Consider the following 15666-nt stretch of genomic DNA (forward strand, 5'->3'; position numbering starts at 1 on the left):
GCTCAGCCCACCCTTGGGGTGGGGCTGGGGCAGCATGTAGTTCCAGGGATCCAACTAGGGTCACTGCTTTCTTGCCTAAGCTTGCTTAAGCAGGTACTTTAGACCACTGAGCTATCTCCCTGGGAACATTTTTATTTTATAGAATATGTTTGAAGAAGATGTCCAATGCAAGCTAAAGTAGAATGGGACAATTCTACGATATAGCAGAAGGTAAACACTGGGAACATGGGTTGAAGTTGCTGACCACATTTTCATTTGTTATATGATAACATTTCCCGAGAGATAGGCATGGTGATTGTTCGCTACAGGAATAAAATTCCTAAAAAGTCACCCCGCCTCTGTCATGGATGCCATGCAGACATATGGCCACCTGTTGGGAGTATGTAAAAGAAATCCTTCAGGGCATGGCTGGCCCTAGGCCTTCTGAGATGCTGTGGGTCTGTATTTCTGTGGCTGTTTATGGAGTCTTGCTTTCCATGATGTTTTGAGCACTCACCATCCTAAGCTAAGGTTTGCCATGCTCTTTGCTCTTAAGAGTCTAAATTGCAACACTAAAAGATTTTGGAAGAAAACATCTATAAAAGCCAGCAGAGCCTAGTTCAACACCTCCTTCCCCCCAAAAAACCAAAACATGGTTTCTAAATTTTAGGCTTACTGAATTGAGGAAAAATGTACCATCAGTAATTTTATATCATAAAATTAAGATCTAGAAAATTGCTGTCGATCATTCTCTCCATCAGTGCTAGGGCCACATTTCTCTCGCACTGAATTTCCTTAGTCTTCTGTTCATTTGCACTGGGTCCCCAGTGGGCTGGGGCCTCACCCCTCCCCTTTAGGTGTTTGCGCTGGACCACTGGTTTTCCTTCCAACTGCTGATCTTGAAGTCAGCCTCCACTTATGATCCTCCTTCTGACATCTGTCTTGTGTAAGCACAGGAAGTTTTATGTCTTTCTTTCTTCAGGAATTTGAAACAGGCCACAGAGGTCAGTGATGGTGACCCTATGGCACATGTGTTTTGTTTTTTCTCTTTTAACATCTCAAAAGATGTTAATGTATAAGTTGTTTCTTCTACACTAAAACCTCAATATTCAGGTTTTAATGCAGCGTTGGCACTTTGTAATAAATAAGTGGGTTTTGGTCTGAAGTTTGGGCACACATCTCCAAAAGATTTTGCATCACTGACAGGTGAACAGTGCCAGCCTTCCCCTGTATTCCATCTTCTTTTCTTTACCCATCAGCTACCCAACCCCTCCACTCTTTAATTTCAGCTTCATTTAACTTGAGGGTGTTTTTTGCTGCTGCTGGTGCAAAACATGTTCAAGTTTTCTTGATGTTAACACACACACACACACACACACACACACACACACACACGGTTTCCTTGCTTATCATCTCCCTCATTGTCTGCCAGCCTACCAAAGGAAGGGTCTTTTCTCCATGTCCCTGGTGTTTGCCATCTTCAGTACACATCCCCGTGCTTCTTGCCCCGCCCCTTGATGGTCCAGCCCCTTGTCTGTGGGGAGTGGCTGAATCCATGGAATAGTCCCTTTTCTGTGATATGTCTCCAGCCCTCTGATCCCCAGATCAGATGATCCCTGATCATCTGAGCTGTTGCTTTTCCTGGTGTTGAACACACAAACATTCATCATTTGTACATTAAGGAAGCAGATTTTTCCATATCTACTCAAGACCGCCTATTGCACCAGAGCTGGAAAATCAAGGAGTAAAATCTTTCTTCCCCAGAATAGAAGAGGGAGTTTTCAGGGCCACCTCCATTATTATGGGGGTGTCTCAACAACATTCCTGAGAAAGATGTTGAGCTGCATACTGAAGAAGCAGCGAGTGCCTCCTGGGAGAAGGGTATTGCAGGCAGAAGGAACAGCCTTGCTGGAGAAGGCAGCGCTGTGTAGGGGAGAGAGCCTGGGTCTAGCTTTTCTCCCCCTACCAATAATGGAGATTGAGATGAGGGTCTTTGTACCAAGCTATAGCCCAACACCATTTTCTTTTTGTAATTTAGAGACAGAGTCACATTAAAAATTGGCCATACAAGGTCCTTAACTTGTGATCATCCTGCATCAGCCTCCCTGATGTTGGAATGACAGGAATGCCACCACGTGGGACTTGGTCAAAGTCTGAGTGATGATTTTGCTCCTTGTTCCCAGTGTAATGTAAAGAGAGCAGGGACACTTGCTAATGTATTTGACTGAGTCCTCTGGGGCCCCCAGGCCCTTTTCCTTGGTTGGCTGTGGAAAACAGGGTGCTCTGTAGGCAGAGGCAGGCTGCTGGTAGGAGGCAGTGTGGCAGTGTGGTTTACACTTTGGCTTTGGAACTGTCTAGTGGCTGGGATGAGTTGAGAAGGGAGGCCCACTGCTCCCTGCATGGGTGGGTGGCTCTCTTGTCATATCCAGCAGACCAAGTTCTGGGACAGGCCCTTCCTCAGGCAACAATGGAATGTGAAAGCTGATGTATTTTGGAGTCAAAGACATGGCAGATGCCAGATGAAGGGTCCAGCATCTGAGAAAGCCCCTGCCACACCACATCCTCCTGCAGCCACCCTCTAATTACTGCACACTGGGGAGGATTTTTGTCTTTGCCCTTTGTGGGACCTGGCAGCCATTCTCTGCCTAATGGGAAAAAGGCCCAGGAAGGAGTGGCCCTTTGAAGCCCAGGCTGCTGTGGCCACTGTGTGTAGCTGGGTGTGGCCTCTCTGCTGGATCCTGGGTCTCCAGATTCCCAGGCACTTGGCGCCCTGGCCTCCAGGCAACTGCTCCACCCTGGCCTTTTGTGGGCCACTGCTGGACATAGTGGTAGATGCCACCCAGAGCTGGGGTCTGGGGATGATGGACAATTGAGTACCATGGCAGCCTGGAAGGAAGGAAGGAGGGGACAGTCTCACCGCCATTTGCCTGCCCTCTCCTTGGGGCTTAGCTGGCGTAAAGGGGACCTTCTGTCTGCCTTGCTCAGACTCTGACCTTCCCCTCTGTTCCTGGCTATGGATTCATTTCTCTCTTGTCTTAGGGCTCAGTAGAGGATAGTATTATTTCTCCTGTATCGCCACCTCAAAGCCCAAGAGTTCAGCAGGTTGCCCTTTAAACCAAATTTAAGGAGGCTCTTGATCTCCCAGCTAGCCTGCTCCTATAGAAGCCAGGAACAGCGCCCCCTTAAACACTGCGCTCAGAGCTCAGCTTGCCAAGATGCCTGCCCAGTCTAAGCCTCCCCACTATACACGAGAATCAGAAAATCTTGTGTGTGTGTGTGTACATAAATATCTATTATAGTAAAAGATTTGTCATTATGAATCCCCTTAAAATCCTTCCCTTTTCTTTGAACATACATATCCCATTGTTTTTGCTTTTTTTGGTGGTACTCAGGACCTTGTGCTTGCCAGGCAAGCACTTATTCCAAGGACCTATCTCCCTGGACCTGTTTTTTTCTGAAGCAGTTCTGGAAGTCCTTTTTCCGAGTGTCTTTACAAGGTGGGATCAAAACTTTGGTGCATGCTGCTACCCACTGTTATCCAAATGAAAGGCAGGCTTGGGAAAACCTGACACTGTCCTCCTTCACCTCATTCACTGGTCCCAGCCCAGGCAGTTTTTGACTCTTCCCCACAGTCAAAATAAGCAGGAAAGGTCAAGGTTTTGACGTGATGGAGAACACTGCGGCAGCCACAGCAGCACAACCTTCTGGAAAGATTTCCAGACCTGCTTTAGAAGGTGGCCAGAATGATGGGATGAGTGTGTTTCAAAAGAAGAAAAAGATTCTGAGAGGGATTCAAAACCCTTACCTTTCGTTATAATTAAAAACAATATTCAAAACTACATTCGCCATATTTTTTATCATTCCTCACACCAGGGGCTGAGCTGCCCCCATGGCCGGTGGTGTGATCCGCAGGGCCTGCAGGGAGCACGGTGCCCAGAGCTGCCGGGAAGCTGGCCCTGCAGGGCAGGGCTCTGCATCTCTTCCCCGCACCTCTACCTCCTGGCTCTGCGTCAGCAGCCTTGTAATAATAGAGCACACAGAGGAGCGTGTTTCTCCGAGTTCTCCAGCCGCCCTTGCAAATTAATGGAACCTGAGGACCGGTCGTGGGAACCCGGACTCGCACCAGCAGCAGAAGATCCCGGCCTGTGGTGGCCTCAGCGGTGGGGGCAGCCCTGGACCCTGACCTTGGGTCAGACCCTTGCTGCAGGTGGGCGGTGGCCGCTCTGCACTGGACCTAGCTCACCCGGGTGCCGCTGCCGACTGGGGTGCCCGGGACAGCCCGCAGCACGTGGGGCGCCGGCAGCGTCCTGGGCCGAGTGGGCGATGGAGCAGGGCCAGTGTGGTTCCCTCCCCTGCCACAGTAGGGGTTTCTCTCCTCCTAGGTGAGGGGCCCAGACACCCTATAGTAGGGCTCTGGTGTACAGACAAGAATGCTTGGAGATTAGCGCAGTGCGGAGGTGAAGTGGGATCTTACAGGAAGGTGGAGAGGCGGGCTTTCCCTGGCCCTGGCCTGGCAGCAGGGCCTGCAGAGACCCCAGCGCTTCCTGGCAGCAGCAGCAGGCTGGGCTGGGGAGCAGAGGGCGAGCCCGCGGCCTTGCGATTGTCTGACAGCGAGCGTGGCCGTGAAGACTGGAACACGAGTGTAAGGGGAAAGGGCTGATCCGCTGCCAAGCAGCCCTCTTACGTTCTCGCTCCAATCGAAGCCTCCAGAAGAGTGCTGGGTTCGCTCTCTGAGAAGCAAAGGCTGGGCTGAGATCCGGTTGCGCGGCGGGCGCTGCCGCTGTCAGCCACTAGAGGGCGGCGGTGACCAGGCTTCCCGCGGTGAGGCCCGCTCTGCCTGACCCTGCCTACCCAGCCCTTAACTGATAGGGCAGACCTGTCAGGGAGAGGGACAGCAGGGCTAACGCCCTGTCACTTCGCTTGTGGAGACAGCGTGTCCGAGGCCAGCAAAGACCGTGCATCTTCCCAGGAGGGTGATTTTTTAACAGGTTGAGCGTCCCCATTTAATTCTGAATGTTGTAAAGTCCAAAATTTAGGAAGCACTAACAAGAGCCACATGGGGCACAGTCCACATTTGACCTCATGTAAAGCTGCACAGTTAAAATCCAAGTGCATTAAAAGTACACCAAAACCACACTTAGGCCGTGTGTGTTAGGTGTATGGAAATGGACTGACCCATGCCCCACTCTTAGGACATCTCCTTGTGTGTATATAAATATTTCAAAACTCAAACAAGCCCTGAAATCTAGAACAGTCCTGGTCCTAAGCATTCTGATGAGGGCTACTCAGTGATGCGGCTTTGGCTTTGGCCTCTTTAAAGCTGTAGTCTTGGGCATGGAGGACACGGAAGGGCTCAGGCTGTAAGATAGGTAAGCATTTACCATGGGTGTGGGCATCACACCGTCCACCCGGGTCTGAGACACAGGCAGAGGAAAGGAGGAAATATTTGAGATTCTGGCACATGCTCGAGGGTAACTGGTTACTGCTGAAAATATAATGTTACCAAATCTGATAGATTTTGAAACTGTCACCATTAAAATCCATCAGCATGGTTCCTTTATCAAAAGGAGGTCTCTATGGCCACAGAGCTCCCTGTCCTTCATTCTGTGAATTTAATCTATGGCTGTGGAAGTGGGGCAGAGGCTGATGGTCATTTTGGAATTCCTGTGACCTTCAAAGTTCATCATCTGGGCAATGCCATCCTCTCCTGGAAATGTTTCCAGGGTCTGGAGAGTCTAAATTACATGCAGTGTTGGAACTATGCATAGACAAGCAAGTGTGTAGGGTTCACATCCATGAGACACAAGTAACTGAAGGCCCCACTGCGAATGCTTTCTACACAGGCTGGAAGGGCTTATCTTTTTGATTGTTGGAATATCAAAGAGGCTGTCACCAGGAGGAAAGACAGAAAGCAGAGGTGACAGTGGGAGATAGAGGTGAGAGCCCAAGGCTGAGCAGGGCTCTCAGGAAAAGAAGCAAGTGTCATCAAGGGCAGGAGGACATAGAGAGGTCTGTAGGCTCCAGGTGGCTGGCCTGACATTAAGGTTGAGATGTGGAGGATTAGCATTACTAGAAGAAATGTCACCACCAGCTCACCTGCCCAACAGCATGCCTGTTCCCTAGGCCACCGGGGCTCTTAGGAGACAACTTTGCTTGGTGGGTTGATAATGGGAGTCTGACTGCCTAACTATCAAGCCTAAGATTTGGGATTTGGAAACCCTCAGCTCTTCTCTTTGCCACCGAGATTCTTCTTTCCTTATTTTCTAACCAGGCGAAATTCCACAGACCCTGAAATCCCTGCTCCTCTGGCTCCCACTGGATGCCTCTGGCTACTCCTCCCACCTGCTGTGCCCCAGGAATTGGTGCTCAGGATCCATTGTGCTGGCTTCTGGCCCATAATGCACTTATGCCATGGGGTCTGGTTTGTACTCTGGGCATTATCTCTCTTCTTAGTTTCTTGCTTGCCGCCTGGAACAACCCCCCACCCCCAGTCCTTATTTTCACCTAGGAGTGGGCAGAAGGTCTGACTTTGGAGTTGTAGGGTGGGGGATCCCATGAGGTGGGCCTTTGTTGATCTGGCAACCCCAGGCAGCCAGGGAACCAGGACACTCACCAATGCCAGTGCACAGGGATGATGCCACAGTGGTGCCAAGCTGTGCTGGCCCAGGCAGGGTCTAGAGGGCAAGGGGGAGTCTTGCCCTGTGGCTTGCCTGGCCCTCTCCTTCACAGCTCCATGAAACTGACCCTGCCTACCCAGCCCTTTCCCATGCGCAGTGTTGGAGCTATTGTTTGTGTGCTAGAGTGAGTTTCCTACCTGTTGAGAGGCAGAGAAGAGTGAAGGGGGTGGGCCTGCAGAGACTTCAGAGGAGCAGGAGTAGCTGCCTCCTGGATGCAAGATTTTTCCAGGTAATATGGTGGGGATTGACCTTCTTATCTTGGCTGCTACCTCTAGCTACTTCTCTGCAACTCAACCTAGGGAGGTCAGGACAGAATATGAGGGGTTCAAGTGTACATGAATTGTTAGTAGTTCCATGGCAGGTGACCTGCTGGTCCAGGGCTGTCTGCATTCCTTTCTGTCTCTTCCTCTGATATCCAACCAACCAAAGAGACTATTATTTATACCCTGATGTCCCCAAAGAGACATACAACCAGCATGGTTTCCTAGTCTCTTTCCCTTTCTGACCTCCAGACTGGCAAACAGTCCAGCCAAAGCCCTTAGCTGTGGCAGGAGGATGGGTGCCAGGGCTACAGCTGTCTGGCTCCCAGACGGGCTGGCTGCTGTGCTCCTGCACTGCCTCTGGGCTGTCCTGGAAACAGCGTGCAATGCCCCTGATAGCTAAGGCATCTGCTTTCAAGGCTGTGCCCAAGAGGTAGGGGCACCGTGTCTGCGTGACAGAAGCAGCCCCTGTGCCTGAGGAGGCAGAGCTAAAGTCACTCAGATTGGCTGTTGCTAGAAAGCACAAGCATGCCTGATGTTTTGATTTCAGTGGTGTTGGAGGCTTGCCTGTTCAATAACATGAGGAGACATAGGGTTGTCTTATAACATTTAATGTGTACTTTGCTGGAAATGTGTCACTAAAGCAGAATTCACTCATCAAACACCTTTCTCCAACAGTCATTAAATTAGCAAAAGAAATTCCCTGGGCAATAGGAAAGGAGGGCTGACACAGGAGTAAAAATGTGTGCAGAAAGGGTTCTTGTAGAGGCAGCTGAGCTCAGGGGTTTCTGTGGCCAGTGGTCCCAGGGCATGACCATGGTGGGCAATGGCCAGGAGCAGGCACAAAGGAGAAATCCATGCTGTGCCGCTGCCCAGCCCTGGTCACTGGGCAGAAAGGGTCTGACCATACTTGCCCATTCTTTGCCATTCTTTGGGTCCTTCCTGAGCTCTGTAGTTGAGGCTCTGTCTGGGGCTGAATGAGGCAGACAGTCCTCACCCTAACAGGGAAAGAGCTGACTGTGGTTCAGAGTGCAGTCCCACAAGGGTGGTGGGCAAACATCCCCCAGGGAGCAACCACTCATTCCAGGGCTGAATGCTGAACCCTGGTGAGCAGTCTGTACTGAGTCTGAAAGGTTGACCTCAGATTTTCCCCTGGAAAAGACAAGGGAGCACATTCCAGACAGGACAGTGCAGGTGGGAGGAAGCCCAGGCTTGGCGAGATGGTCCATGGATTTATTGAAAGGATGAGCAGAGGAAAAAAAGTGGAATTAGGAAAGATGGATTCAATGAGATTGAATTTGATAACAAGAAATTTGCTCTTTCTCTCTAAGTGCCCAGTCAGAAGGAAGGAGGAAGCATGGCCCTAGTTTTAATCCATTTGCAATCTTATAGGCGGAACCATCCAGTGAACTTTCTTTAGGGGTAGAAAAGTTCCTAATAGCACTGTCCAATACAGTGGTTATGAGCCATGTGGTCATGGTACCCTGAAGTGTGGGCAGTGTGATTGAGGAATGAACATTTAATTCAGTCAATGTATTTAGCTGAAATTGTGATCTAAATAAGCATATAAGGGATGGCAAGATAGCTTAGTGGGCTAAGCACCTGCTTAGGCAAGTGCAGGGATCTGGGTTCAATCCCCAGCACCACATGCTGCCCTGGCCCCACACCCAGGGCACACTGAGTCCAGGCATGATGGAGCACACCTGTAATCCCAGTGTGGGGGAGGCTGGAACAGGAGGATCACTATGACTCTGAGCTGTGTAGAGAAACCCCGTACCAACCAAATACATAAAAGGCCATGTATACCAGTGCTGTCTTGGGCCATACAGGGGACAACTATGGCAGCTTGATGGGTGAGAAGGAGGATATAGGCCCCCTCATCAGTGCTGGAGTCCGTCAGGTTCCAGGCAGGGACCGAGCCACAGTTTGCTCTGATATTGCAGCTAGGTGCTCAGAGGGTGAAATGTGCTTCAAAGGGGTCTCCGAAGCCTGCTCCCTCTTCTAGTCTCTGAACTTCTATAGAATGGAAACCCACTGTGTAGGCAGGAGCTTTCTGTCTGCAGAGATTTCCTGGAAAAGCTTTTGTGCTTTCCTGTGGGAGTTATGGATTGCCGAGCTTCCTGACCAATGCTACATCCAATGGGATGGAATGGTGACACCCAGTGCCACCAAAACAGCGATATCAAAGCTATGAATCTCAGCTATGAGTTAAAGTCACTACAGTCTTGCTCCTTATTCTATAAAATGAGTATATAAGTGCGATGTTCACTTACATAGGTTAAAGGAGAGACAATAATTTCCCATACATACATAAAAATTCACCTCTAATATGTCCTAAATTAGATATTCCTCCTTGAGAATTATGAAGAAATTGAAGAGTTGAATCACAATAGTTTTGCACCTTCCTACAATCTGAAGAACATCTTAAATACTTTCATTTTTCTCTTAATAAATTCCTTTGCATCTAGCAAAAGTGTGCATAATTCTCCCAGTATCTGTTCTGTTTACCTGATGTCAAGTTCCCAGCAGCAGAAATCACTGAGGTAGAAGTGTGACGGCAACATGGGTACCTGGATCAGTGTGCACCGGGAGCCCCCAACAACGGTGGAAGCGATTTGGGATGAATTACCTCCTAGTGGGGATCTGCACAGGGTGGTGTGATTTCCATCACTCCTGGCTGTTATTTTCCTGCTCTAATTCCCAAATTCTGATTTAAATATTAAGGAGTTCCATCTTATTCTGTTTTGTTGTTTTGAAAACAAACTGCGATATTTATCTTTTTAGAAAAGGGAGGTGTTCATTGTAGAAAATAGGAAGTAAAAAGAGCCCCAATCCTACTACCAAGAGTTGGCAGCCATGAATATGGAGCATATCTGTTTTCAGTTAGTTTTGATTTCTGTGATTACACAGCACTGAATTTTTATCCTTTTTTCCATTCCATCTCCCAGCACATTTTTCCATATTTTAAGAAAATATTTCACAAACATCCTTGTAATGGCTGTGGCATATTTCACTGTACAAGACACTGAAGTTTATTAAACAGAGCCCCTATTGTGGGCAATTTTGCTTATGTTCTTTTTTTATTTTTTTTTAAATTTTTTGTAATGTATTTGATACAGGGTCTCACTACACAGCTCAGACTCCCTGGCGCTGGGATTATAGGCATGTGCCACCACGCCTGATCTCAGTGGCCTGCTCAGCACACCTGTGGGTGGGGCTGGCATGGCATGTGGTGCTGAGAATCGAACTCTGGTCCCTGCACTTGCCTAAGTAGACATTTAGTCCACTGAGCTATCTCACTGGCCCTTTCTTTTTTAATTTAAACAGCATTGTGGTGAAACTCTATAAAATGTCCAGATTCCTTCTTACTTTCTTAGATATAAAATTTCACTGTCAAAGAACAAGAGCCTTCTTTGGACTACTCATCGATGCAGCCACAGTATTCTCTAGAAAGATCTTTGAGTGTGGTTGTACTGAGTGTGGGGTTTTGACCCCACAGAGCTTAAGTTGTATTCCTAGTCTGCAGCATGGGTGCTCTTCCCAGCCATGTGACTTCAGGCAGATCGTTGGCATCTCCAGGCTTCAGCTCCCTGCCTGCTAAGACAGCATTGGCAACATCAGCCTCCATGCCCTGCACAGCCACAGGGCCAGTGGGTGGGAGAGGCTGAGCCTATGAAGGCGCTCAGCTTGGGAGCCGCAATCTCGTCCTCCTGCCAGTGGACTGTGGTGGATCTGTGTCCTCATGTTCTCACACATCCTGGCATGGTTTGGTGTAAAGATTATTAACTTGCTCAGAGAAAAACAATGTCTTAAAATGTTAACATCTTTGATGAAAATACATTTTTCCAGATTACAGAATGTTTCCAGTAAACAGATGACTTTGACAAATGTCATTCCTTCAAATGTTTTTTATGGGCTCCAAGCCCTATAGAAGCTCCAGTCTTCCTTAGTTGTAAAGGGCAAGCATATAATTACCTGACTCTGCAGGTGAGGTGTGGTGGACATAGAAATTAATAAATGTGTAGTTACAGGGTTTTTTCTGAGTCTCAATGATTGGATTTAGTGGTCCATAATTTGTTTTAAATTAAAGAAACAGCTTCCCAAGACAGCTAGTACAAACCAAGAAAAATTAAGAGACATGTAAAACAACAAACTTTTCACCAAAGTAAATTAAATTTCATTTGTTTAGTCTTCCTGAAATTTTACATAATCATGGTAGACATTCTTTGAAACTGAGAGATTCATTTCCCCCTAAAAGATGGGTCTTTCCCGGGCAGCTCCCTGGTTTGAGCAGCCCCATTAGATGCCATTTTATTGTGGTCACACCAGGGGGAGCCCCGCACACAGGAAACAGCCCCATACCCCCATGGGCTGGGAAAGAGGACAAGGACCAAAGTCTACCAGGGTAGTGAGTGGAAATGGGTTTAGAGGTCACACTCTGGCAGCCAGACATGCTGTTAGGAATCTGAGCATGGGGCTTATGGGTGTGGATTATTCTGAAATGAAAACTTGAGGCAACACAGGAAATGGTGTTGACACGGGACGTTCATAGGCAGATATTTAGAGGGCATCCCAAGGGCAAGCTTTGCTTGGATTTTCTTTGGAAGAACAGGCGCTCCACTCAACAGGAGGACTTCTTTGAGCATTTTTTAAAGAAAGATTTATTTGGTACAGGCTTTTGCCACACAGCCCGGATTCATAGTGATCCTCCTGCTTTTAGCCTCCCCAGCGCTGAGTTACAGACATGCACTACCATGCCTGGTTTCAGTGGCCAAAACTGTTCAAGGCTGGTGCAACGTGTGGTGCCAGGGATCAAACTTGGGTCTTTGCATTTGCCCGACATGCACTTAGCCTGCTGAGCTATTTTCCCAGCCCCTTCTTTGTTGTTTTGTGCCTCAGTAACTTTGTTAGAACACCATTGCACAGGATTCTTGTAACGAGAGAAAAAAATGTAGCAAGAAATGCAGCTTCAATTATTACAAAGGGGAAGAGATTAATTTTCTGTCTAAATAACACTCATTAGTCAGTGAAATGGACCAGGCTGTCTAATTTTAAGATATTTTCTTCTCTTGTCTCTGTGAGTTTTATTTCCCACGTCTGTACCCTGGACCGTTGGATTGTGGCACCTTTCCTGGTGCACTGTGGGACTGTGGGCTCTGAGTGTGCTTCCACTGTTTCATTTTTACTTGTAGCAGAACTAGGCCTATGCTATGCGGGGTGTGATGGCCATTTCTACAGTCTGGTGAGACACTGTCTCTCACCAAGAGGAAATACTGGCCTGGTGACATTGGAGGGCAGTGTCCCGACCAAGACCAGCAGTGCCACTTGTAACCTTGAGTGCTGCTTTTTGTGTGTTCAGCCTTAAAATTGACTTTGTGAAGATAGGAGCTTGCTGCACAAGGGCATGAAAACAATAAGCACTGTTGTTTTTTTTTTAATTTTGGGAGCTTTTATTTAAATGTCAACTGACAATTGTTAGGCAGTCAGTTATTCAAAGATAAGGGTGATGACTGTAGTGTGGTTTAAGAAAGACAATGCTTCTCTCTAAGGGAGGAAGGGAACTTGATTTGCTCCTTTGCTGTGTGTAAGTGTGAATTTGGAGCCACCTCCTCCTTTGTTTGTAAAACAGAGACCATTCTATGTCTTGTTTACCAGTCAGTGGTGGAGTGGATGAGAAGGCCCTTGTAAACTGTAGTATTATACATCAACGTGAGGGTGTCATTGTTGTCTTGGAGTCCTGGTTGAAAATGTGTCAGTTTGCATTTAAACACATTCAGTTCAACTGGACTATCTTGGATTATTTTGCTGAATTCATGTACCTACAATATTTAAATGGCAACGGAATACCTATCACTGACAAAACTAAACAAAAAAGGGGATATAAATGAAGGATCATTTTGTATCTGTATATACAAAATAGTTAAGATTGATATACAGCTACTTTCTCTTAATTCAATGAGAAAAAAGATTTGTTTTACTAATAGTGTTTGGACAGGATATCTTGTCTGCATCTTGTACTATGAATAACCACTACAAAGACAATAATATGCAATGTATTAATTATTGAAACTGTCCTACTAATTGGTTTTGCAACTGTCTCATTGCTATTGTTTCTCAATAAAAGTAATAACCCCCTCAAAAATAAAAAATAAGCACATTCAATTTAATGACATCTTCTCCAACCTTTCCAGACTTTGGGAATAGGCTAAGTTCCCAAAATGCTAGTTTTGTTTGGAATTTGTTACCCTATGTAGCAGAGAATAAAGACCAGTGTTCCTTAAAGGATTGGGGTTCTAAGATGTATCACTTTGTACCATATTGCAGCCTTCTCTTCAGCATTCCTATACATCCTGGGGCTTCCCGCAACTTACATGTGATGTGATATTTTTAAATGTTCCTTTGTCTCTGTCGGCCCCCCAGGTCCTGTGTGACGGACATGTGTGAGTGTCCAGCCCACAGAAACTGTTACTGTGAGTCCTTTCTGGCCTATGCCCGAGCCTGCCAGAGAGAGGGCATCAAGGTGCCGTGGGAACCCCAGCAGCACTGCGCAGGTAAGAGATGCCCAAGGACCCACCCGACAGGGGTCACTGTGTTGCCCAATGCCACACTGGGGATTGCGGATGCAGATTCTAGGGGCCACGTCCCCTCAGCCAGAACCCCGTGGGCAGCCCAACTGGATTGCAGTTAATAAAACGCAATGGCTTCCCATGGGGAAGGGGAGCCGATGCTTAAGAGAAGCCTGTGAGGAGCACATTTTAACAACCAGGGTTTCTGCTGTAGCCACATTCTCTCTACCCCAAGCTACCAGCTGCATGCACTTAGCACATGGGCAATTGTCACTGAGGCCTGGGCTGTGTGTGGAGCAAGCAATATGGGACAAGTACAGACAGTTAAGGCCTTTAGGATAAGCATGATCATTTTACAAAAGAGATTGTGATTCACACTGTGGTGAGATATTCCTCCTCACCCTCCCTCCCTCAGAGACAGATTTCTTAATGGTTGCTCTGAGCCTTTGTTCCCAGGGCAAGCTAATTAGCTTTATTTCCTATCTGTGAAATGGAAGACTTTGCACATCCAAAGCATGTTTCTCACCAATGGCTGAGGATGGGCTGGACACTGGGTACTGTTGTGATGCTGAGTGATAAGGCCTTTGTTACTGGGGCACTGGATGCCTGCAAGAGCACAAGACAAAAGCAATAATTCAGAGATGAGTACTTGCGAACTATGGTAAGAATGAAAACAGAGACACACAGGGAAGGACTTTCCCAAACAAAAGGAGAGGAGCTGGAAAGCCCTAGTGATTGGGTGAAGAGGGCAAGCTGCAGAGGCAGAAAGGTGGCAAGGTAGCACTCCAGTGTAGCCTGGAGGACCACAGGGAGGCAGATGAGCATGCTGTATAGTAAAAGCTCATTGAACAGACACACAGCATTAAAACAACAGCACTTCAAACTGGAAGGAGACCAGGGCAACTTGTCCTGGAGGACAAGGGAGAAAGTGGTCCAGGTGAGGGTGTCCGGCAGTAGCTGGCCACACAGAGCTTCATGAGTTTTAACCAAGAGACTAGCATTCATTCCAAGGGAAGTGGCAGTCCCTGATGGGGTCCAGCAGACCTCTATATTTTCCTGAGATGACCTTAACTATGCTGTAGAGCACTTCCTCTTCCTTTTTTGTACTAGGAACTATTTTCATGAAAGACAGCTCTTCATGGATTGGGGTCACTGGGGGATGATTGGAGGAGCACGAATCCAGATTCCTCGCGTGTGCTGTTCACAGTAGGGTTCCAGCTCCTGTGAGAGCATGGTGCTGCTGATCAGGGCATGATGTGATCATGGGGAATGGCTGTAACACAGCTGAAGCTTCGCCTGCATCTCACCTCCTGCTGTGCAGCCCAATTCCTAATGGACCACTGACCAGCACCAGTCCATTGCCCCATGGTCGTGGACCCCTATTATGGAGAGCAGACTGCAAGAGAAAAGACTGAGAGCAAGTGGCTCAGAAAGATGCCACTTGTCCTGAACCAGCGGGTCAGTCAACGAAGGTCACCTGGGAGAGCAGCAGGGAATTGAGGAGGGGACAAAGGGCAGAAGACTCAAGAAATGGAGACAAGACAGGATTCTGATCAAATCTCGTTTATTCAGGGGAGGTGCTGGGTATATATAGTGGAGGCATAGGGAAATGATGTTGGTGAGTAAAAGGCGCGAGTAACTAGGCAGCCGGGCTATGACAGGAAGTCCCACCTCCGGGGCATAGCAGGAGACTTATGGGAAATAGGCTGGGTAAGAGGAATTAGGAACTTAGCTCAGCAGAGGTAGGGGAGGAGGAAGTCAGTGTCACTAATGACGATGATGCACCAAGAGAATTTTATAGGTCAGAGGCACTCAGGTGACCATTAAGGGATACGTGGCATGGAGTCATGATGTGGCAGATTCACAGGATTTAGAAAGACTCACTTGCAATAGTATTGGAGGCCTGGAGTTATTGTGCCTCCCATAGCCACTACAGGAATTCTGGTAAAAAATGGATGGTGGCCTTTATTAGGCTGGTGGTTTATACCTGAAGAGAAGGGGAGAGGGTCTGGGCAAGTTTGGAATTTCCATGCTGTTTACTATCTCAGGCAGGAGCATTAGTTATGTGTAAGTGGGATATCTCAAGGGCATCCAGCTCACAGAAAACACTTAGTGGCAGCTGCTACTGTCCTGTGGATGTGAAGAGGAGATGACCAAATGTTACCTGATGGAGGGCCCAGCCCC

At 47.8% G+C, this 15666-nt stretch overlaps 1 protein-coding gene across 1 annotated transcript in view; it reads left to right on the forward strand.

Annotated features, from left to right (window-relative positions):
• Nucleotides 1-15666, forward strand: part of LOC101570005 (BMP-binding endothelial regulator protein) — a 241952-nt gene that overhangs the window by 218104 nt on the left and 8182 nt on the right. Inside the window, exon 14 of the mRNA XM_023708096.1 lies at nucleotides 13337-13467. Coding sequence (XP_023563864.1) covers nucleotides 13337-13467 — 131 coding nt within the window. The remainder of the gene's footprint in view (nucleotides 1-13336; nucleotides 13468-15666) is intronic.

The sequence above is a fragment of the Octodon degus genome, unplaced genomic scaffold (genome assembly GCF_000260255.1).
Source record: "Octodon degus isolate 3935 unplaced genomic scaffold, OctDeg1.0 scaffold00330, whole genome shotgun sequence".
In the NCBI taxonomy this organism is placed as follows: Eukaryota; Metazoa; Chordata; class Mammalia; order Rodentia; family Octodontidae; genus Octodon; species Octodon degus.